The sequence below is a fragment of the Elephas maximus genome, chromosome 1, assembly GCF_024166365.1.
Source record: "Elephas maximus indicus isolate mEleMax1 chromosome 1, mEleMax1 primary haplotype, whole genome shotgun sequence".
Classification (NCBI taxonomy): Eukaryota; Metazoa; Chordata; class Mammalia; order Proboscidea; family Elephantidae; genus Elephas; species Elephas maximus.
This window is the reverse complement of record NC_064819.1, coordinates 28,202,362-28,226,838: the sequence shown is the minus strand read 5'-3', so window position 1 is coordinate 28,226,838 and position 24,477 is coordinate 28,202,362. Positions and strand designations below refer to the sequence as shown.

At 42.3% G+C, this 24,477-nt stretch overlaps 1 protein-coding gene across 2 annotated transcripts in view; it reads left to right on the top strand.

Annotated features, from left to right (window-relative positions):
- The window catches only part of ADIPOQ (adiponectin, C1Q and collagen domain containing), a 34,959-nt gene extending 13,331 nt beyond the window's left edge, over positions 1-21,628 (top strand). The window contains exons 1-3 of one of the 2 annotated variants that reach the window (XM_049880743.1): positions 11,369-11,412; positions 19,868-20,089; positions 20,978-21,628. In XM_049880743.1, the coding sequence (XP_049736700.1) occupies positions 19,876-20,089; positions 20,978-21,501 (738 nt within the window). In that variant the 5' untranslated portion in view covers positions 11,369-11,412; positions 19,868-19,875 and the 3' untranslated portion in view covers positions 21,502-21,628. Of the gene's footprint in view, positions 1-11,368; positions 11,413-19,867; positions 20,090-20,977 lie in introns of those variants that run through there. The other variant, XM_049880735.1, reaches the window with a different exon arrangement.
- Positions 21,629-24,477: the final 2,849 nt, after the last annotated feature.

The following is a 24,477-nucleotide window of genomic DNA, read 5'->3' as shown; positions in this document are numbered from 1 at the left end:
CAAAACTGGATCACAGGCAGGCCTGTGTCCTAGTTTGCAGGTAAAGAAAAGAGATTGAAGGATCACGTGAATATTTTAAGTCTCAGCCTGGAAGCACCACCTGTCACCTTCTCTAACATTCCATTGCTGAAAACTTAATCACATGGCCACTCCTGCCTTCAAGAAGGTCTAGAAATTATAATATGTAGTAAAAAGGCCATTGCCCAGCTGCCTGCCTCTTAATATGTAACATGGTCATCCAACCAGCTTGCAACAGAGCAGGGACTAGAGTCTTCCATCTCCTAGTCTAAGGTTCTCATTATCACATGAGCATTTATGTACTCAGTCAATATATATGGAGACCTCCTGTATGACAGGGTCACGTTGTAGCATGATAGAAAGTTTTATAACGCACAGTCTCCTATTCAAATAGTCACTCTAGTAGCAGGTTTTATTAATGGATAAACTTTCAGATATTACTTCAGCCATGTTTGTTTCTGCACTATGCTGCTTTCACTTGACAAGGGGATACATACTCCTGGTGAGGAATAAGCAGATACAATTCACGGAGTAGAGAATCTTGAAACAGACCCACTGCATTTGAAAAGACATTCAAAATTAGAACCGAAAAGATAAATGTGCATTAAAGTGGTGGATATTTGGTCCACTAAGTAGGAATATGGAAAAAATAAAACTGAATTTTACCTTATCTCTTAAAACATGAGGATTTGCTTATGTAAGACTCCAAAGCCAAGGACCAGATTTTTTTTTTTTCACCTGAAATAGGAAACCTCACATGACCCTACCCAGCCTAGAGAGCCCCCAGTTATGAGCAAGTAGATAGTGAACCATCAAAGACTGCCAAGGTTACTTGAAAGCCAATCAGAAAACCTCCCTCTCTTAAAAAATCCAACACTCCTAAAAACTATAAAATGTCACTGTAATAGAACACTTACACCGAAGACAGTAATGACACTTCTTCCTTTAAGTCTATAAAACTCACTTTCCTTTCAAACCCCTTTGAGTCTCTACGCAAATGAAAGTGATGGTAGCTGACTTCCTTACAGTAGTAAGCTCTGAATAGCCTTTGATTAAGGTAGTCTTTGTCCCGTTGACAAACAAAATAATTACAGCTTGGTCAAATATGTGAACGAAAAGAAAAAGAAATTATGAACATTCTAGAAGTAAACATTTAAAAAATCTTGGAATGGGAGGAGCCTTTTTAGCAAAAATACAAAACCAAGGGAGATGTTAATAAATTAGGCTAGATAGGAAGTGTATTAGTTTTCTTTTGCTGCTGTAACAAAGTGCCACAAAGTGGGCGCTTAAAATAACAGAAATTTATTCTCTCACGCTTCTGGTGGCTAGAAGTCTGAATTCAAGATGTCTGCCTTTGTCTCACATGAACATCTTCCCTCTGTCTGTTTCTTCTCTTCCTGTAAGGACACCAGTTATATTGAATTAAGACCCACCCTACTCCAGGATGGAAACCCTGGTGGCGTAGTGGTTAAAAGCTACAGCTGCTAATCAAAAGGTTGTCAGTTTGAATCCAGAGGTGCTCCTTGGAAATCCTGTGGGGCAGTTCTCCTCTGTCATATAAAGATCTCTATGAGTCAGAATTGACTTGACGGCGGTGGGTTTGGTTTTTTTTTTTTTTTTTTTGGTATTCCAGGATGACCTCATGTTAACTAATGACATCTATAAAGATCCTACTTCCAAACATCCCGTTCACGAGTACCAAAGTTTAGGACTTCAACATATGTTTTTGAGGGACACAATTCAACCCCACCAGGAAGCAAAAGATTTTTGTGTAAAACATTTTTTAAAGTCAAACAATAAATTTTCAAACCATAACAAAGGACTAATTTCCTTGATGCACAAAGACCTTTAAAAAATTAATAAAAATAACCCAATAGAAAAAATGGACAAAGGAACTAGACACAAAATGCACAAGAAAAGAAATACATCTTTGATGAAATGGAGAAACTAATCACCACCTTTATATGGAAAGGAAAGAGGCCTCGGATAAGAAAAGCATTATTGAAGAAGAACAAGTGGGAGGTTTCACACTACCTGATCTTAGAACCTACTATACAGCCACTGTAGTCAAAACAGCCTGGCACTGGTACAACAACAGACACATAGACCAATGGAACAGACTTGAGAACCCAGATGTAAATTCATCCACCTACGGGCAGCTGATATTTGATAAAGGGCCAAAGTCCATTAAATGGGGAAAAGACAGTCTTTTTAACAAATGGTGCTGGCATAACTGAATGTCCATCTGTAAAAAGATGAAACAGGACCCATACACAAAAACTCAATGGATCAAAGACCTAAATATAAAACCTAAAAATGATAAAGATCATGGAAGAAAAAACAGAGACAATGCTAGGGGCCCTAATATATGGCATGCTTAACAATACAAACCAAAACTAACAATGCCACAAACAGAAGATAAACTTGATAACTGGGAGCTCCTTAAACTTAAATACTTATGCTCATCAACAGACTTTACTAACAGAGTAAAAAGAGAACCTACAGACTGGGAAAAATTTTTTGGCTACGACATATCCAACAAGGGTCTACTCTAAAATCTACGAAATACCTCAACAACAAAAAGACAAATAATCCAGTTTAAAAATGGGTAAAGGCTATGAACAGACACTTCACCAAAGAAGACATTCAGGCAGCTAATAGATGCATGAAGAAATGCTCAAAATCATTAGCCATTAGAGAAATGCAAATCAAAACTACAGTGAGATACCATTTCACCCCAACAGTACTGGCACTAATCAAGCAGACAAAAAATAATAAATGGTGCAGAGTTTGTGGGGAGATTGGAATTCTTATGCACTGCTGATGGGAATGTAAAATGGCACAACCACTATGGAAAACAATATGGTACCTCCTTAAAAATCTAGAAATAGAAATACCATTCAAGCCAGCAATCCCACTTCCAGGAATATATCCTAAAGAAACAAGAGCCGTCACATGAATAGACACACACACACACGTTCATTGCAGCATTATTCACAATAGCAAAAGGATGGAAAGAACCTAAGTACCCATCAATGGATGAATGGATAAACAAATTATGGTACATACACACAATGGAATACTATGCAAGATAAAGAACAATGAAGAATCTGTAAAATATCTCACAACATGGATGAATTTGGAGAGCATTATGCTGAGTGAAATAAGTCAATCACAAAAGGACAAATATTGCATGAAACCACTATTATAAAAACTCAAGAAATGTTTACACAGAAAAAAAAGCACATAATATAGCGGAAGTCAACGCAACTTGATCGAGGCAAAGTCATAGACGTTTCCTAGGCACATCCAAACATGGGACCAAGTTGCTGGGGCTGAGGATGGGGACCATGGTCTTGGGAGACAGCTAGGCCAGTTGGCATAACATAGTTCATAAAGAAAATATTCTACATCCTACAAACAGCCACCTAAGATACATCTATTGGTCCCATCCCATTTGGAGCAAAGGAGAATGAAGAAAACCGAAGACACAAGGAAAATATTAGCCCAAAGGACTAAAAGGTACTTGAACCACAGCTTCCACCAGCCTGAGCCCAGGACTAGATGGGGCCCAGCTACCAACACCGACCACTCTGACAGGGATCACAATTAGAGAGTCCCGGACAGAGCAGGGACAAATGTAGAACAAAATCCAAATTCACAAAAAAAGACCATAGTTACTGGTCTGACAGAGACTGGAGGAACCCCCAAGACTATGGCCACCAGACACCCTGCTAACTCAGACCTGAAACCACTCCCAAGGCCCATTTTTCAGACAAAGATTAGTCAGGCCTGTAAAACAATAACACAAGTGAGGAACGTGCCTCTTACTTCGATCAAATATATGAGAGCAAATGGGTAACCCCTGCCCAAAAGCAAGACAGGAAGGCGGGAAGGGACAGGAAAACTTGACAAATGGACATGGGGAACCTGGAGTGGAAAGGGGGAGAGTGCTGTCACATTGCAGGGATTGCAACCAAAGTCACAAAACAATTTGTGTATAAATCTTTGAATGAGAAACTAATTTGCACTGTAGTTTTTCACCTAAGGCACAATAAAATTAAAAAAAAAATGTAAATAATATATGAAAAGAAGCTCATATCCACATGAAATAAAAAAATACAAATTAAAATTACTTTTTTTGTTTTGTTTTTACTTACCAGGATATCAAACACTTAAATGTTTGACAGTATCCAATATTGGTAGAATATAAGAAAACAGGAAACCCTGGTGGTGTAGTGGTTAAGAGCTACGGCTATTAACCAAAAGGTCTACAGTTCAAATCCACCAGGCACTCCTTGGAAACTCTATGAGGCAGTTCTACTCTGTCGTATAGAGTTGCTATGAGTCAGAATTGACTTGATGGCAATAGGTTTGATTTGGTTTTGGTTTGCATAGGAAAACAGGCACTCTCATACCATATTGGATGGAGTGTAGTAAGTTACTATTGGATTTTTGTGGGTCAATTTACAATAACTATCAAAATTTAAGATGTGAATAGCCTTTGATCCTACAGTTTCACTTTTAGAAAGTTATCCTGAATATGTACTCATACAAGTGAGCAAAGATATCTATGTACAGAGATGTTCGGGTTTTTATGTACAGGATTTTGTGTGGATATAAGTTTTCATTTCTTTGGGAGAAATGCACTGTGTAACTGCTGTTTAGGTTTTTAAGAAACTACCAAACTATTTTCCAGAGTGGCTGTAGAGTTTTCCATTCCCATCAGCAATGTATGAGTGATCCATATTTTTTGAATTCTTGCCAACAGTTGGTATTATCACTCTTCTTCGTGTTAGCCATCCTAATAAGTATGTAATGATAGCTCATTGTGGTTTTAGTTTGCATTCTCCTGATGGCTAATAAATGGGAGCCCTGGTGGCACAGTGGTTAAGAGCTCCAGCTACTAACCAAAAGTTTTTGTTTTGATGAAGTCCAATTTATCAATATTTTCTTTTATGGATAGTACTTTTAGTGCCACATCTGAGAACTCTTTGCCTAGCCCTAGGCCCCAAAGACTTTTTTCCTATGTTGTCTCATAAACTTTTGAAGTTTTATGTTTTACGTTTAAATCTATAATCCATTTCAAAGTAATTTTTACATAAGGTGGTAGGCCTAGGTCAATGTTTATTTTTTTTGCCTGTGGATGTCTGATTGCCCCAGTAACATTTGTCTAAAGAAAAAAAAAAAAAAAACTATCCTTCCTCCATTGAACTGCTTTTGCACCTTTGAAAAAATTCAGCTGGCTATGTTTGTGTGAGTTAGTTTCTGGCCTCTCTATTCTGTTCCATTTATCTGTGTGTCTATCCCTCCACTTATTTTGATTACTCTACTCTAGCTATAAAAAAAAAAAAAAAAAGCTATATAGTAAGTCTTAAAATTGGGTAGAATTATCCCTCCCACTTTATTCTTTGTCAGAATTGTTTTAGTACTCCAGTTCTTTTACCTTTCTGTATAAATTTTAGAATAAGTTTGTTTATAAAAAACCTTGCTGGGATATTAATAGTTGACTGTTTTTACTATATTAAGGCTTACAATCCATGAACATGGTATGTCTCTCCATTTATTTAGATTTTCTTTGATTTCTTTCATCAGCATTTTGTAATCTTCAGTATACAGATTCTATACATGTTTCCTTAGATTTATACCTAAATATTCCCCACCTTTTTTTGAGCAATTATAGATAGTATTGTGCTTTTAAATTTGGGTTTCCACATGTTTGTTGCTGGCATATAGAAATATGAATGATGTTTGTTGATCTTGTATAATGCATATATTTCTAGGGATTTGTCATATAGGCAATCATGCCATCTGCAAATAAGAAAGACTTAATTCTTCCTTCTCCATCTGTATGCATTCCCCTCCCTCCCCCCTTCTTCCCTTATTGCACTGGCTAGGCTTCCAGTACTATGTTGAATAAGAGTAGTAAGAGCAGGCATCCTTGTTTTTTTCCTGGTTTTAAGGGTAAAACATCCAGTCATTAACTATTAGGTATGAGTTTGGCCACAGATTTTTTCGTAAAGTTCTTACCGAGTTGATGAAGTTCTCCTCTATTGTCAATTTGCTGAGAGGTTTTTTTTTTTAATCATGAATAGGTGTTAAATTTTGTCAAATGGTTTTCTGCATCAATTGATAGGATCGTATAATATTTCTTCTTTAGCTTGTTGATGTGGTGGACTCATTAAATGATCTTTGGTATGAACTAGACTTGCATTCCTAGAATTAACCACAGTTGGTTGTGGTGTAAATGTTTTATATATTTTGATAGATTTGATTTGCTAATATTTTTTTGAGGATTTTTGCATCATTCATGAGATATTGGTCTGCACTTTTTCTTTTCTTTTTTCTTTTTTTTGGTACTGTCCCAGGTAACCCTTGAGCTCAAACCTGAATGTAGGAGGAAGCCTGGAGTCCAGCCTGGCCCAGCCAAGCTCAGTCTAGATTACTTTACAGCAGACCAGCTAACCCATGAATATGAAAGTAAATGTTTGTTGTTATAAGCCATTGAGATTTTGGGATTATTTATTATGTAGTAAAAACTTATTAATCTACCCACTATTGAGTTTTTTTACCTCAATAATAAAAAATTTAATTCCAAAGAGCACTGATTATTTTCATGTATGCTATTTTCTATTGTATCTCTCTAAATATGTTAATTATACTTATTTTTATGTTTTGTTTTCCTAAAGGAGCCCTGGTGGCACAGTTGTTAAGAGCTTGGCTGCTAACCAAAAGGTTGGCAGTTCAAATCCACCAGCTGCTCCTTGGGAACTCTATGGGACAGTTCTACTCTGTCCTACAGGATCACTATGAGTTAGAATCGAGTCGACAGCAACAGTTTTGGGGTTTTTGGTTTTCTTATAAATTTTGTCTATTTGTCGAAGTTGTTCCCTGTGCCAGATCATGCCTGTTGATACTTAGCCCGACATCTGCCTTTCTACAATCCCTTTTGCATTCTTTGAACTGGATGCTTAAAATGACATGTTGTAGACTCCATTGCCAGATGGGTTCCAGTTAGATTCTACAAATGAGAGCCACTCATACAAGATTGAAGGTGGTTGTTTCCACCTTTTCGCTATCGTGAATAATGCTGCTCTGAACATTGGTGTACAAGTATCTTTGAATTCCTACTTTCAAGTCTCTTGGATATATACCTCGGAGTGGAATTGCTGGGTCATATGGAAGTTCTATGTTTAACTTAACTTTTTGAGGAATCATCAAACTTTTCCTTAGCAGCTGAGCCATTTTATATTTCCACTAGCCATGTACTAGGGTTCCAGTTTATCCACATCCTCACCAACACTTGTTATTGTCTGTTTTTTTTTTTCTTTTAAATAATAGCCATACTACTGGGTGTGAACTGGTATCTCATTGTGGTTTTGATCTGCATTTCCTTAAGGACTAATAATGTCAAGTATCTTTTCCTGTCCTTATGGGCCATTTGTATACCTCCCTTGGAGAAATGTATACGTTCTTTGTCCATTTTTTAATTGGGTTGTTTGTTCTTTTGTTGTTGTTGAAATGAAAAGTTCTGGAAATAGCTAGTGGTGATGGACGCGCAATGTTGTGAATGTACTTAAAGCTACTGAATTGTACACCTAAAAATGGTCAATTTTATGTTATGTATGTTTTATCACAATAAAAAAAGAAAGAAAGGGGGAGAAAAAAAGACTGAAGGTGGGAAGACAGGAGGAGCAGCTCTGCATCAGGCAGTGCTCTGACCCAATCAGTGGTAGCAGTTCTGGCAGGCCAAGCAGTGAGTGCAGGCTTATAGAGCACAGGCCAAGCAGTGAGTGCAGGCTTAAAGAGCACAGGCCAAGCAGTGAGTGCAGGCTTAGAGACCACAGGCCAAGGGCTGTAGCAGATTCCTAGTCTCTGGGTAGCTCCATCTCCCCGCTTTTGCTTCTCCAGCCTTTCCAAAATTATTGTAACAAATTCCTTGAATCAGAATCCTCTGGGCTTGAAATAACGAGAGGGTTTCTGTTTTCTGCACTGGACTCTAATACCGTTTTTGGTGCCAGGGATGGTCCAAGGACACAAGCTTTTAGAGAGGTGAATCTAGGGATATGGTTTTAAAGCTATACTTACCTGAACTGAATGGGATTGAGTCAGTGATGGCCTCCTTGCCAGCAGACACGGGCTACTGTTCACACAAGGCATGCCGTGGCAAAACGCATACTTAAATTTCATCTGAGATTGCCTGGGATGAAGTGCCAATTGAAGGCAAGCCTTTGGAAGAGATAAGGGGAATCTTTTTTTTTCTTGCCATTTCTAGGGGTTTGAGATGAAGTGGAAGGCCGTAGGGTGTGCTCACTCTGCCATCTTGCTCCAGTCTTCTGTATTATTTTAAAAAACACAGTGATTATGCTTACTTATTTCAATTAAGATTATTTTAAAAATCACAGTTAAGCAAAAATATATGGTAAACTTTTTTTCTGGTAAACATACTTATGGCAAACTTAGTCACCTGGCCAGCTGTTTCAATATCCCCATTCACATGCTGATGGCTACCTGAACTGTACCATGGTACTTGGAGGAAATTATCACATTCATTAGTTATTACATTCTAGGTACTAACACTTCAGTCCTGGGAAAAAGACTAGCCTCAGGCAGTTCTGGTTGAACCTTTTCCAGTTACAGTCTTTAAACCACTGCTCCGCAGAATTGTCTATTTTTTCCACATGATGGCCTTTGTGGTGTATGGCAGATTTCCCTGAGGCCTCACAAAATGACGAGCTTTCACAATGTCACTGGCTGACAGCTAGGCCCAGCGCAACCTCGCTGTGATTTTGGGGCTAAAGTCATTCTACCTTGTGCAATAGTGCAATAGTTAAACCCTGCTATAGCCAGCTGCTTTCCCCAAAGCCACCCTAAAGTATATCCCTGAATCTGGGGCCTCCTAGTCTATCAGGAAAGGGGTGAAGGACATAAGATACTAGAAAGAATACGGGTTTTGTAGTCAAACAGACCGGGGTGTAAGTCTTAGGTCTGTGCTTTAAACAGGTCATTTAACCTTACTGAACTCCAGATACTTTATTTATAAAATGGAGACAATCATGGCTAGGTCCAAGGGAAGAGTAAATATGATCCCTGGTTCATTCATTTATTCAACATTGTCTACCTTGTGCCAAGTGCTATTCCAGGTAGGAGGCGATACAACGATGAACAGGTAAAGCCCCTGTTCTCATGAACTTTACGTTCTAGTAAGGAGAGACAGACAATAACCCAGGCTAAAAATAAGTAAGAAAGTGCTACAGACTGGAGGGAGCCCAGAAGTCATGGCCCCCAGATTCTCTGTTAGCCCAAAACTAAAACCATTCCAGAAGCGGACTCTTCAGACAAAGATTAGACTGGACTATAAGACATAAAATGATACTGGTGGGGAGTGTGCTTCTTAGGTCAAGTAGATACAGGGGACTATGTGGACAGTTCCTGTCTGGAGGCGAGATGAGAAGGCAGAAAGGGACAGGAGCTGGCTGAATGGACATGGGAAATATAGGGTGGAGAGGAGGAGTGTGCTGTCACATTGTAGGGAGAGCAACTAGGGTCACATAACAATATGTGTATAAGTTTTTGTATAAGAAACTGACTTGAATGATAAACTTTCACTTAAAACACAATGAAAAAAACCTATTAAATAATTTGACTATGAAGAAAAAAAACAACAGTAGGCAAAAGAGGACAGAAAAAAAAAAGTGCTACCAGAAAAATAAAACAGAGTGATGTAATTGGAAGTTCTCTTTGTTTTCTCCTTGATCTAACCTACTCACTAAACTATATGGACTCTCATTTTCACAGTGTCCTTGTTTAAGCCAATGGGTCCTTGGAAAGGGCCTCCTGACCCCAATCTCAAGGAAGCATCAACAGCCTAATGTTTCTTCTCTGCAGTATTTGCATATTAGCAGGGGGCCAAGTCCTTGGATCACAGAGCTACCCTTTGCGGGTGGACTTTCAGGCTCTGTGTGACCAGTGGAGGTGGCATTTGGGGGCAGGCAGACATTTGCCCAGCCCCTGTTTCTGAATGTCTTGTAGATGTTGTTGCTGGGGATCCTGAGTCCTTTTGGGGGTCATGATTTAATTCATCAGAGTTTATGGCTTTCAAGAACTGGCTCTGATGCTGCCCTTCAAACACAGGACATGGGTTTGCCAAGAAAGAGTCAGAGATGGTGAACGCTGACATTTCAAGCTAAGCCTTCTAGGAACACCTAAGGGGGTGGCAGTCTCCAGTCCTTCAGGCTTCCCCAGCCCAGATCTGGGCTTTCAAAATACAGATTAAAAGAAAGAAACAAAAAACAAACCAGTTACTGTCCAGTTGATTCCGACTCATGGCGACCCCATTGTGTCAAAGTAGAATGGTGCTCCATAGCGTCTTCAATGGCTCGTTTTTTTGGATGTGGATCACCAGGCCTTTCTTCTGAGACACCTCTGGGTGGACTCCAACTTCCACTCCTTCAGTTAGCAGCTGGGTGCTTAATAGCTTGTGCCACCAGGGACTCCCAAATGCAAATTAGGTATATGTTTAAGGTGCTGGCAAACGGGCACACACACACACGCGCATAAGAAGTCAGCTTTCAAAATGTTATCCTGAATTTTGGAACTGGAAAATCTTGAAAGATGGTGTTCCAACTTCACATTCATGTAAGTTTTCTGCTATATTGAATTTTAATTCCATGTGGGTGGGGGTTCCGTAATCTTCTAGAATTTAGGGCCGTCAAAGGTCTTCAATCTGGTCCTGCCCCCTACCACCCCCAGAAACTTCTCCTTGCCTCAGTCTTCAGAATTAATACACAGGGTCCTAACCAAATCTGGGGCCCAGAGCTGGAAAGCAGGAAAGCATCCTAATTCTTATCCTGCTGCAGCCCCTTCTGCCAGCTCTCTCTTCTGAGGTCCTCCATGTCTGAACGACATAATCCCACCCTTAATCATGTGGCGGCATGAAGCTTACGGGGCCTTGACTTCTTCGGGGTCACCTGTGGAGTGAGGGAGGTCTCCTAGACCACTGGGCAGCTTACATGAGGAACCTTCTCCCTCAGATGAAAATGTGTGTTGTTTTTCTGCTTGTGGTTCTGACTCTTGCCCCATCTTCTGCTGCTGTTGTAAGAGGCAAAAAGAAGGGCCAACATCTGGGAATGGGAGTTTTTTTTGACTGAAGCTCCACTTGGCTTCCCAAGCCCAAGCTGGGTTGCACCAGATTCCCTGGAGCAGAGGTCTGAGGCAGCTGCCAGAGCAAGGAGTCTGCCCATTGGTCTCTGGGCCTCACTGGGCTGGCCAATGGGAAAGGGCACTGGGAGGCAGGACCTGCTTGCCCCCATGGAAACCAGCTGCTGAGACTGGGCCAGCTCCTCTTCACTTCCATCCTGACTGTGGTCTGTGCATCTGATTCTGCATCAGTGGGTAAGCGCAATTCTATGGAAGTTCCAGGCCTGGGATGGGGATGAGCTCTCCTGCGGTGGAGCGTCTGGCTGGGATGTGACCAGGCTCTCCTGTCCATAGTGGGGTGGGAGTGGATACAGGTAAAACTCTGGCCAGTGCAGCTCTGGAAGAGGCAGAAAGGCCTTGGCCTTCTTCCTCATCTCTCCCACAGCTCCAAGAGAAAAAGGCTTTCCTGGGACCATCCTGAGTTATGCCCAGTTCAGCCCATGGTGGGGTGCCTACCCAGGGAAAATGTTGAGATGAGGTGAGGTAGGAGGGTTCATCCAGGGATGGAATATAATTAGCAAAAGAGGAAAAGGGAATAAATCACCTCTCGGCCTGAGCAGGTCAGGCCAAGGAAGAGGCAGATGAAGGGGGGCAGCTTGGGGAAAAAAGCCTGAGCTCTTACCTCAGACAGACCCAAGCCTGGAACCCAGCTCTCCCAGCAGATTCCATTCAGCAGATATTTATAGAGCAGATTCTAAGGGCCAGACACTGTGTTAGGCTCATGAGATACAGAGATGGGTGAGATATGGTGGCCTGCAGATCTGGGGACATCCGTAGACTGGGGGATGTTACACAGACATGGGGGTATCTTACAGGGTGGCTGAGAGGTTTGAATGAGATGGCAGATAGTGGGAGCTTATAAAAAATTTTATTTTTAAAGATGTTTTCTGGCAGAAGCAACTGGATCTGCCAGGTCTTTGCTAAGCCAAATCCTGCTCCTCCACCGCTTTGAGGCATCCTGGTTGTTTTTGCCGTAGCCCCAGAAGGTCAGAGTGGGATGGAATTCAGAGGTTAGGCAGGCCCCTCATGTGCCACAGCAGGTGGGTCCCTGGCCTGAGGAGGTTCTGGCTTTCAGGTCAGGCCTTACTAGGGGCTCAGCTGGCTTATTCTTAGCGACCCCGTAGGGGTAAGGCCAGTTCCTCCTGAGAAGTTTGGCAAGCAGAGGCAGTGGGGAGGTCTATGCTAGCAGAATATGCTCAAAAGAGCATGAGGGTGACAGCTCCGTTCATGAAGCAGAGCAGCAGAAAGGGGGACCTACAGCTTAATCAGCCGTCCTTGTTGCCTCCCTTCCTTAAGTCTTGAAGAGCCTTAGAAAACATGCAGGACTTGCTCTTTGTCCTGTCTAAGGTGGCTTCAGGGACAAATACTCCATCCACTTCCTTCTCGAGCTGGAGGACCAGCGGCCCTAGACTTTGGCTGAGATCAGAAGGCGATGCCTTCTAAAGAGTGAAAAAAAAAAAAGCAGTTGCTGCTGAGTCAACTTGATGACTCACGGCAACCCCATGTGTGTCAAAGTAGAACGGATAAGGGTTCAATGTCTGCTTTTTTCGGAAGAGGTCACGAGGCCTCTCTTCCAAGGCACCTCTGGGTGGACTCGAGCCTCCAACCTTTTAGATAGCAGCTGTGTGCGTACACCATTCATACCACCCAGGGACTTTAAGGAGCAGAAGCTTTCAGTAAGAAATTCCTTCATGTGGAGAAAGAATGACTGTAAAAATGAGGCAGCCGGGCACCGTGTGTTACCAGTTCCTTGCGAGCACGAGTGAGCATGTGTGTGTGGGCGTGGGGGAGGTGGCTGGGCATGGAGACGCTGGCAGCCCACCCAGAGCTGGAGTAAAAGGGTTCAGGCAGTCTTCCCGGGAGCTAGATGGAGCTGAACTGATTCCTGGCTCCACTATCTAACGGAAACCCTGGTAGTGTAGTGGTTAAGTGCTAAGGCTGCTAACCAAAGGGTTGGCAGTTCAAATCTGCCAGGTGTTCCCTGGAAACTCTATGGGGCAATTCTACTCTGTCCTATAGGGTCGCTATGAGTCAGAATAGACTCGATGGCATTGGGTGTTTTTACTATTTAACAGTAGGTTGCACCGCTTTAAATTGCTGTTATTCAAGCATTTTCACCTTTAAAAATGATGACTGGGTCTAAATCAATCCAGTAGTTGTATGATCTCAAGTATGCATCTTAACCTCTTCAGGTCTCATGTTCTTTCATGCAGTGGAGTCAAATGTAGGACTTAGGGGGAGGATGAAATGAAATAGGGTGTGCAAAGGGCCTTGTGCAATTGGTACTCTAAAATATCCATGCCAATTTCAAAATGTCCTCATGTTCCTCACCTCATATGACCCATTTAGCAGATCAGGAAGCTGAGTCTTGAAGCTCCATGAAATGTATTTTAGAGGCAGTATGAATCCGTGGGGAGCTCACTGATATGGAAGTCAGAAGAACAGGAATCTCTCAAGGATCTTAAGGATCATTTCCTTAATCTCTCAGTTTCCCCATCTCTAAAATTGGAGTGATTTTTCTTTGCTTCATGGAGTTCTTGTAAAGATGAAAACAAATATTGTGCAAATGCTCTTGGTGTGGGAGCTGGCCTCTAGGAGGATCTAATCAATGCATCCACTTCCTTCCCCTCTGCCTCCCCATCTGTAAAAGCAGGGGTGAGTAAGATGCTCTCTGGGGTCCGTTTGGCTCTGACATCCGAGGATTTTGTGAACTGTGCTTTCATGCCCTTTCCTGCTGAGGGAGTTGGCACTGGGTCTGGTGACCTTCCCCCCACCCACCCCTGTTCTGCTCTGGCTCCCGCCAGTCCCACAGGACACCCCACTGGTGTTGCTACTGAAGTTCCAGTAGGTCAAAGTGGAATTTCTCATACTCTTTAACATATGAAGAGGAGAGATCATAGAATGGCCTTCAGGCCATCCCTTGCGTAATTGTAAGTTCGAACGAGTCCATGCTTGTGCGAGGTTTCCCACAACAGCCAGGGTAGTAGAAAGAGCTCGGGTTTGGAATTTCAGATCACAGCTCTGCTCTCTCGGGCAGAAGTCACCGAACCTCCGTGGTCCTTGGGTTTCCCTTGTGAGATTGAGTCCTGCCTCCTGGACGTGTGGGGCTGAAATGAGGTGAAGGAGGTGATAGGCGAGCAGTGTGTGGTCCATAAACATTTGGGTTTCCCTCTCTTCTCTTCTTGTGCATGTGTGGAACACCTTATAGCTTATAAAATACTTCTTCGTGCTTATGCTTATGATCAGTTGCTCCCTCATAATAATATTGTGAAATAGGCCAGGTAAGAATTAATATCCCAAATTTACAGGCAAAGAGCATGAGGTGGTGGGGTAGGGGCAGGTAAGTCAGCCATCTAGCAAGTAAATGGTGGAGACAAGATGAGAAGTCAGGCCATTTGCATCCCGACCTGAAGGTTTCCCTCCATGTCCCTCACCATATGGGGAGATATTAAAAGGCAGCATGTGTGACCACATGTGGGCAACATTGATTAAGCAGTAAAGTCCTTACCTTCCATACTGGAGACCCGGGTTTGATTCCCAGCCAGTGCACCTCTTGCACAGTCACCACCCATCTGTCAGTGATTGCTCTGTTGCTATGATGCCAAACAGGTTTCAACAGAGCTTCCAGACTAAGATGGGCTATGAAGAAAGGCCTGGCAATCTACTTCTAAAAGTCAGCCAATGAAAATCCTATAGATCACAACAGTCTAATCCACAACCAATCATGGGGATGGCACAGGACCAGGCACTATTTTGTTCCATTGGGCAAGGGGTCACTATGAGTGAGGGCTCGACTCAACAGCCGTTAACATCAGCATGCCTGATCACAATGCTGATTTCCTCCTGGGTCTATGCCTAAGAGTCCATTACTGGACTTTGGAAGACCAGAGTTTGATTTCCAGCTCCTCCATGTTTAGCTCTGGGATCTTGGACAAGTCACTTAATCTCTCTAAAGCCCACTTTCCTTGTCTCTAATGCGGGTACTATTTTGGTCATATTGTTGTTGTTAGATGCCACAGAGTTGGTTCTGACTCATAGTGACCCTATAGGACAGAGTAGAACTGTCTCATAGGGTTTCCAAGGAGCAGCTGGTGGATTTGAACTGCCTACCCTATGGTTAGCAGCTGAGCTCTTAACCATTAAGCCACGAGGACTCCATTTTAGTCGTTTTAGTCAGTGCTCACATTTACTGGCACAGACACCCTTCTAAGCATTCCACGCCATCGAATCCTCCAACAAACATATAAGACAGAGACTTGTCACTGATAGAGCCTGTGCCCCTTATTCTATTTAGCCCTGTCTCTTAACATGATTATGAGAACTGCATGAGATGTAAAATGAGGTCAGGACTTTCCAATGGCATTCTACAAAGGCAAAGAATTAAAAGTGGGACTTAATTTAGCTTCAGGGTCCGTGTGAAAAGTTTCTTTATAGGAATGACTGAGTCTTAGATTACAGTCCTTAATTTCATTTAATGATGTTTTCCCCTATAGAAATAGAAGTGTTTCAAAATCATAGTGTACGATTGCTTCATCTAAACAAAATGCACAAGCAATTTTGGAATAATATTTTTTTAAACTTAGACACCTCTACACAGACTTTCAAGTTTTCTCAGTTGCTGGTTTTCCATCCAGAATTAGGTTAAAAGACTATCTTCTTCAAATAGATCCTGTTCTTAGCATCAAAAGCTTCCTAGGGTCTAAGCTCATTGCCCTTCCTTTTTCAGTACCTTCACCCCATGCCCTTGTCATGGAGCCCAGACTGGCCACTCCTATCAGTGAGGAAATCTCTCCATAGCACTGAAGTTTTGGAGGCAGAACGTCTTCCCCTTGGGGTGGGAGGACGGGATCTTGATTTTTAAAAGAGTAAGAGGGACCAGAGAACTCTGGAGACCATGTGACTCTGCACTCCCTGCGAGGAGTCCCCAATCACCCTTTATCTTTGTGACCCTCCTTAGCGGCCTCCACCATTTCACATAACCTGGATTCTCTCTCCCTGCAGCCTCATAGATTCTTCCTCTTTATCTCTGGAAAAAACAATCCTAAATCCTCTCAGAGGTCTTCTCACGATTTTTATTGCTAAACACACAAGGAGAAAGGGCAGAGGGGACAAGTAGTGGGAAAGTTTAAAGATCCATGAAATCTTAAAAGTCTCGGAACGAGCGTTCTCCCTACGTACAAAAGGGGCTTTGCTGGTCTCTCCTGCTTGGCTTCTCATCCAACTCATTGCTTCCTTCTTGTCTTGGGATGCGCCAAGCCTAAGCTACCTCTCAGTGTATTTCCAGCACCTATTGAAAACACAGGAAAACCTGGTGGCATAATGGTTAAGTGCTACAGTGGCTAACCCAAGGGTTGGCAGTTCGAACCCACCAGGCGCTCCTTGAAAACTCTATGGGGCAGTTCTACTCTGTCCTATAGGGTCACTATGACGGAATCAACTCGACGGCACTGGGTTTGGTTTTGGTTTTGGGTTATTGAAAACACTCTTCTGAGTCCTGCACACATCCAGTGATAAAGGCACTCATTGATGGAAAGAGTGTATCCTGAATGGAGACTCACAACAGCTAAGGGGCAGCACCTGTCTGTCCGCACCTATCTCGTCACTGTGGGTTTGTTTTTGTTTTTTTCCTTCATGTCTTTCTCCTCATATTTGCCTGCCAGTCTCATTCTCAATTCCTACTTTGCATATCAGATCATATTAGAACTTGGCATTTGATAAATGATGCATCAAATCAATAGGGAAGAAAAAGATTAATTAGAGGTATTTATAAAGCTGGTCTGAAAACGGGAAAGTCATTTAAGAACTGTAGATTACGGATTACACACACACGCACAAAATCAGAAATTAGAGAGCAAATTTCAAAATATAGCAAACCACAGAAAAGATAGAAGAAAAGAGTTACCAAGCTGTAGCATGGATCAGGACTGCTTAATGCTTAGAAGCAAAGAAAAGATACCACAGAGTTGACTACAGACAAACTAAAACTCCTATACACCTAAAAATTAGGATAGACAAAAGGATAAACTGCAGACTAGAGGAAGTAGTCACAGCATACATGACACCATGCTAATATAAAGAGCTTATTCAAATTGATTTAACAAAAAACAGGATTCCTAATTAGGAAAAGTGACAGAGCAGTAACAGAGAAAGCACTAATGAGGAAATTATGTTAGCAAACTAGGCTTTAATAAATGTCTAACTCACTAATTATCAAGTAGTACGCACTACAGCAATGAGGGACTATTTCTTTTGCTCACAAAACTAGCAAAAAAATTTTTTTTATGGTAATACGCAAAGCTGGTGGAGGTAGTTAAGATAGGCCCTCTGACACACACTGACATACCACTAGGCAACAGTGTAACATTGCAGTTTGGCAATATGTATCAAGAGCCTTAAAAATGCTCATACCTTTTGGCCCAGTGACTTCTAGGAACATAAAGCAATGATCCCCAATTTTGGGAAAAGCTATATACCTAAGGATGTTTGTCACAGATCATTCAATGTTTTAAAATGGAAATACATGAAAAGTCCAACAGAATGGAAATGGTCAAGTGTCTTTTGGCTGTGTCCACTTGATGGATGATCACACAGACATTTAAAATGGTGGCTCTAGAAAATGACAAGGCAAAAATAGGGAAGTAAATTTTTTATGGAAGGTATAATTTTTACTATGTTTAAAAAATAAACAGGAAAATTCTTGGAATTGGGGACTTTTTCCCCCTGTAGTTTCCAAAGTGCTTATATTACTGTTTGTAATGAGTATACACACACAGTCATATGTGTGTGTGTGTGTATATATATATATATATATATATATAAAATGAATATGAAAGATGAGTTGGTAGTGTCACACGGAGAGGGCGGTATAGAACTCCAGGTAATGGGGCAGAGGAGTGGGATTCTAAGCAGGTATCATGCATGTCTTTGGGGGTAAGATTGCCAGTCAGGGTCTTTCCTGCATCCCTCACAGAAGAAGCTGTACCCTGAAGTCAAATCCAGCTCTGAAGACTTGATGTAATCTAGAGGAGACAAGCAAATTGATGGAAAATAGTGACTCTTTAGTGACTCTTTAGGGTAAAAAAAAAAAAATTACATATGGGCTGTGTTTTGTTTAGAATAAAATTCTTTGGATTAAACACCTTTCAAACTCCACAGGCAGTTTTGGTGATACCTCCAGTCCAGAATCCTATGAGCCATTTCCTTCTATGCCTGGTTTCTCCCACCTTCCTGCTGAGAGAGGGATGGGGAGACTAAGACCCAGGCCATCAGATGTGGTAGCCTAAGGTCATCCAGCCATACAGAGGCAGACCTGGGTAGGGAACAGAGTCCCTATGACCTATAGAGGACCCTCTTCTGGGAAGGGGATGTGAAGGGAAACTCCTAAGACAGGGAGTCGGGGCCACCTGTGCTACTTGAGCTCTTTGCTTGGCTCCCAGAATATGTATTTCAAATACACTCCACCCTCCCTCCTTCCTTCCCTCTTCCGTTTTTGTTCCTTTCTCTTTCACTCTGGCCCTCTCTTGCTTTTCCTTTTTTTCATTATACAAATATTTATTTAGCCCCTAGTCTGGCTGTTGGAGTCCCTGGATGGTGTAGACGGTTAACACACTTAGCTGCTTACCAAAAGGTTGGAGGTTCAAGACACCTTGGAAGAAAGGCCTGGTGATCCACTTCTGAAAAATTAGCCATTGAAAACCCTATGGTTTTCTACTCTGACACACATGGGGTCGCCATGAGTCGGAATCGGCTTGATGGCAATGGTACTGGTAATGTGTTAGGCATTGCCTCGAGATGCTCCTTAGTTTAGCTGCAGAGAAGGGCAAGCAGATTGGAAATTACAGTAAAGTGCAAGAAGTGCTGTAATTAAGATAAACGAGGGCACTTGGAAAGTACAGAATAGGAACAACCAACTCAAATGGGGGTGGGAGGATAGAGCTTCCTGAAAGAGGTGACATCCAAACAGTGTCCCAAAGGCTGCGTAGGGAAAACTAAGGGTGGTCCAAACAAAGGGTCAGTGGATATTCTTATGAAGCAGTGTGCCTGTGCTTGTCTGTGTAACTCAATGTGAGTGTGTATGAGTGTGTGTATGTATGTGTATGTATGTATGCTGCCAAATGGTCAAACATGTGACCCACGAGAGGGGAAGAGGAAGAAAGAAAACGGGAGGGAAAGAAGGAGGAATAGAGCCAGAAAATGAGAGAAAGGGAGGGAGAAAAGAAAAAGAGGGGAGTTATGGAGAAAGGTTGTCTAGAATTGAATGGAGCAATCTGGGTCTCATTCCTGGAAAACTCAAGGGACGGATTCTTGGCAAGTTGACTCTTGGCACTTTCCCCACTCCTGGTCCTGTGCTCAGATATGATATGAGGAAATGGAGGAGTTTCACCCCTGCCCTTCCTGAACTCACAGTTCTGCTGAGGAGAAGAGATTATGCACAGGGAGCAATACTAAATATTGCAAAAGTCAGGGCAGAAAGAGATCAAAGTGGGCTAAAATAAAAGTCTTCCTGGAAGAGGTGCATCTTGAGAGAGCAGTTCTGAGGCAAGGACTCTGCTGAATGGACGGAGTCCTGCTTAGGTCTTGACTGGGCGTGTTGTGTGGGTCTGCCTCTCGTCTACCTCTCCGTGGCTGACCCTGTAGGTGTAAATTCCAGAGCTCAGGATGCTGTTACTGCGAGCTGTTCTGCTGCTACTAGCCCTGCCCAATAATGGTGAGAATCTGGCGACCGAAGGGCCTGGGGTCCTGCTTTCCCCACCCAAGGAGCGCTGTGCAGGTTGGATGGCAGGCATCCCAGGGCATCCTGGCCACAATGGGACTCCAGGCCGTGATGGCAGAGATGGCACCCCTGGGGAGAAGGGTGAGAAAGGAGATCCAGGTAAGGACTAGGTCTTTGGCTTCCTCCATCACAGACCAGGCTCCTGGGTAGAGGAGGGCTTCCGCTGCTGCATATGGGCACTGCTTTCTTTCCCAGACACAGGGAAGAAGCAAAGCTTTTTTATATGACCCATAAATGATCTAAAGTGGGTCCTGGGTTCTTCCAGTGGAGAAACTGGGGGAAACCTCTATAACTAAGTACCCTTTGACTCTGCTCTATCCGCATCTCCTTGCCCAACCCTTTCCCATCCCCATTCATATCCCTATTGCCAATTTGTTCATATTCCCATTCTGCTTCCTTTCCACTTAATTCTTAGATTTTTCCTTCAATGGAATCCAACCACACTTACTGTATACCTCCTGCAGGATACAGTCCTGCTCTAGGAGAACGCTTGATCTAGTTAAGAGATAAGTCAAACGCCCAAGACTGTCAGAGGCTGCTACAAAAAATGTTCACTCCAAATATGTCAAACTGAATGTAAGCAAATGCCCAAAGTATGGAACCAAGAGAAGGTGCACTTAGTACTGACCTGTGTAATAATGAAGGCTTCAAGGAAGAAGCAGGGTTTGAGCTAGGCAGAGTAAAGGAGTGAGCACATTCCAGACAGAGGGAATGGAAGAGCAAAAGTAAAGGGCTGGCAGGGTGGAGGGTCCATTGTGGAGCCATATAGAAGATAAGGTTAGAAATGAGCTTACGGGAGCCTGCTGGGCTATTCTGAGGTGGTTGTGGAAAGAGGAGGTGGCATCCCTCCCCTTTTGGGAGCATCCATTGGTCCCTTTCTCTGTAAGCCAAGCATTTTGCAGGTGGGGGTCACAGGGACAGTGCTTTAGACTGGAGCCAGCCTAGGAGTTTTGTTCCTTGTGGTCACTGAGGTCTTCTCGTCTCTAGGTCTTATTGGCCCTAAGGGTGACACTGGTGAGACTGGCGTGACTGGGGTTGAAGGTCCCCGGGGCTTCCCAGGAACCCCAGGCAGAAAAGGAGAGCCTGGAGAAGCTGCTTATTCATACCGCTCAGCATTCAGCGTGGGATTGGAAGCCCAGGTCACTGTCCCCAATGTTCCCATTCGCTTTACCAAGATCTTCTACAATCAGCAAAACCACTATGATGGCTCCACTGGCAAATTCCACTGCAACATCCCTGGGGTGTATTTCTTCTCCTACCACATCACAGTCTACATGAAGGATGTGAAGGTCAGCCTCTTCAAGAAGGACAAGGCTGTGCTCTTCACCTATGACCAGTACCAGGAAAAAAACGTGGACCAGGCCTCTGGCTCTGTGCTACTGCATCTGGAGGTGGGCGACCAAGTCTGGCTCCAGGTGTTTGCAGATGGAGAACAGAATAATGGGCTCTATGCAGATAATGTCAATGACTCCACCTTCATGGGCTTCCTTCTCTACCATGACACCAACTGATCACCATTACCTCAGAGCCTCCACCAGACCAAACAACCCAAAAGTCAATCAGAGGACAGCTAGCAGGTTTTCAGCATAGGTAGATTGATTTTATTATGTAGTCGTAGGGCTCTAAACATTATTCATTCATTTACTCATTCATTTATGTACTCGTTCTTCAAGTACCTTTTTTTTTTTTTTAATCATATACTATGTTTTCAGTCCTGAAGAAGACATGATCCTTGGTATCAAGGATCTTATTATGTAGTGGCAATAAAAGGACTTGACGGCACTGGGTCTGTTTTTTTTTTTTTTTTTTTTAGTATTTACTAAGGAGTTTCTCATACATGACAACATAGTAACTGACCAAAGGCCGTATTTTACAGCATTACCTTATGCTCATTGTCTCTCTTGATGTTCATACCAAATCTATGAGCTAGGCAGGGCAGATATTATTCTTTGGCTTTTATGGCTGTAGTTCTGAGGCCGAGAATGTGAAGTGAATGTCTAAGATCACACAGGTATCATAAGACAGGGCTGGACATCAAACCCAGGGCCCCGGACCTTTTCCGCTAGACTCTGCCCTTTTTTAAGTGTACATGGTGGGCCTCTGAATTTGCCTTCATCAGGGCTTAAGCCTTCCCCATAGTAGACCTTCTTCAGAGAAGATGGTTCTATGAGGTCCCATCTCAGCTAGATTTCTCAGTGTTCCCTGAACTGCTCTGTACTTTCTCTTCTCTGTGTCTTTCCTCATGCTCTTCCCTCTGGCCTGGAAATCTATCTCCATCTCCATATGCTGAAATCGGCCCTGTCCCTCAAGGCCGCCTGGTCCAGAAGTTTCTCTGATGTGGTATCTCTTTCCTCCAAACCTTCCTTTGCACACTGCCTTTTGTGCCATTCCACGTTTTACCCTGAATGAGAGTCCTGGGTATATAAGACCTTTCTCCTACCATGCTGGGAACAACTGTTGGGTAAGGACTGTGTTCTTTCACCTCAGAATCCCCTTGCAGGACCATGATAAATGCTTGGTGAAGAGAAATCTCTTAACTCCTATATCTACCCAGAATTAACTCCATTTCAGTCTTTCTGTACAACCAACCCTTATCCACAGAAACGTTTTCATTTTAGGAACTCGTGGTATTTGGACACACAATCTTTGATTCCATGCAACAGCTTAAATCTTTTCTAGTAAGGTTAGAGACAGCTGTGCTTTCAAGAATACTTAAAGATTTTTCCATCAATGAGGTAACCTGAGCCTGAAATGCAAACCCAAGAAGAAATTTGGAAGTCATTCTTTCCCTGAGTACGGACAGGGTCTGGGAAGATCTGGGCTCCCCCGAATTTATTGTTCTTTAAGAGTTACAAGTTGTTGATGGTGTTACATATTCTCTCAGGAGGCAGTTTTGCACATGATACTCTGGTTTTGGCAAAGGGGGGTTTAATAGCATCCTGTGTAAATATAGAAACGGAAAATCCATTATTTGTTTACAGTTTTAAATTCTGGATATCCCCTTTTCTATGTGAATTGCTACTCATTAAATGACTTTGAATTCTACATATCAAAAGCTTTGCCTTTTGAAATGCTTATGTATCATCATTTCCTACAAATGAAGATACTATTGAACATTAAAAGTAAAGCATTTATTTCATGTGGCTTTTGTTTCCATTTTTAAAAATAATTTATTTTATTCTCTTGTTGTTGAGAATGTACACAGCAGAACATACACCAATTCAACAGTTTCTACATATACAATTCAGTGACATTGATTACATTCTTCAAGTTGTGCGACCATTCTCACCCTCCTTTTCTGAATTGTTCCTCCCCGTTAACATAAACTCACTCCCCAAGTTTCCTATCTAATCTTTTGAGTTGCTGTTGTCAGTTTGATCCCATATACGTAGTTCTTAAAAGAACACACCGCTTAAGGCAGAAATTCTTTAAGCTAGACTATTGTTTGGTTTAAAGAAGACTTCAGGAGATATTTTTTGGTTTAAGGTTGAAAGATTATCTCAGGGCAATAGTTTCAGGAGTTCATCTAGCCTCAATACCTCCAGAAAGTCTGGATTCTATGGGAATTTGAAAATGTCTTCTGCATTTCCCCCCTTTTGATCAAGATCCTTCTATAGACCCTTTGATGAAAATGTTCAGTAATGGCAGCCAGGCACCATCCAGTTCAGGCCTCATGGCAAAAAGGCAGTTGTTCATGGAGGCAAGTAGCCATGCATTCCATTTCCTCCTTCTATTCCTGAATCTCCTTCTTCCTCTGTGTCTCCAGGCAAATAGTGACCAATTGTTATACCTTGAATGGCTGCTTGCAAGCTTTTAAGGCCCCAGGCATGACACAACAAACTAGGAGATAGAACATAAGCACAAAAACTTGAAACTAGGCCAATTAAACGGGGTGTCCAAGGAGCCAAGGAACCAAATGCCATGAGGTGTTTCGTTGTACCTAAGTAGTCTCAGCAACTGCTCTTTTTTATTGTTGTTGCAAATACATCTATCACACAATATTTGCCTATTTAACTTTTAACACGTGTACAACTTATCTACATCAATTACATTAACTGGTTGTGCAACACTTACCCTTAATCCCTATAAATCAAAACCCAGTGTTCCATGAGCAGTTTCCATTTTTGAAGAAGAAAGACATGGGGCTTAGAAGGAAGGGAAAAGGTGAGAATAAACCTTATATTACAAATGACAGAAAACCCAACTAAAACTAACTTAAACAAAAAAATTTCTAAAAAGGAAAAATTTCCTCATTTGTGTAACAGAAATTATTCTGTCTTTAGGTAAGGCTGAAATCAGAAGCTCAAAAAATATCATCAATGACTGCTTTCTGTTTGTTCTTCCACTCTGCTTTCTGCAATGTAGGCTTCACCTTCAGGCTCTACCCAGGATAGTTCCAGGCTCCTCTCATGATATCAAAAAGACTGCAGTCTGCCCAGTGCTCATACCCTCACACCAAAACAGACATACTCTTTTTTGATGGTTCC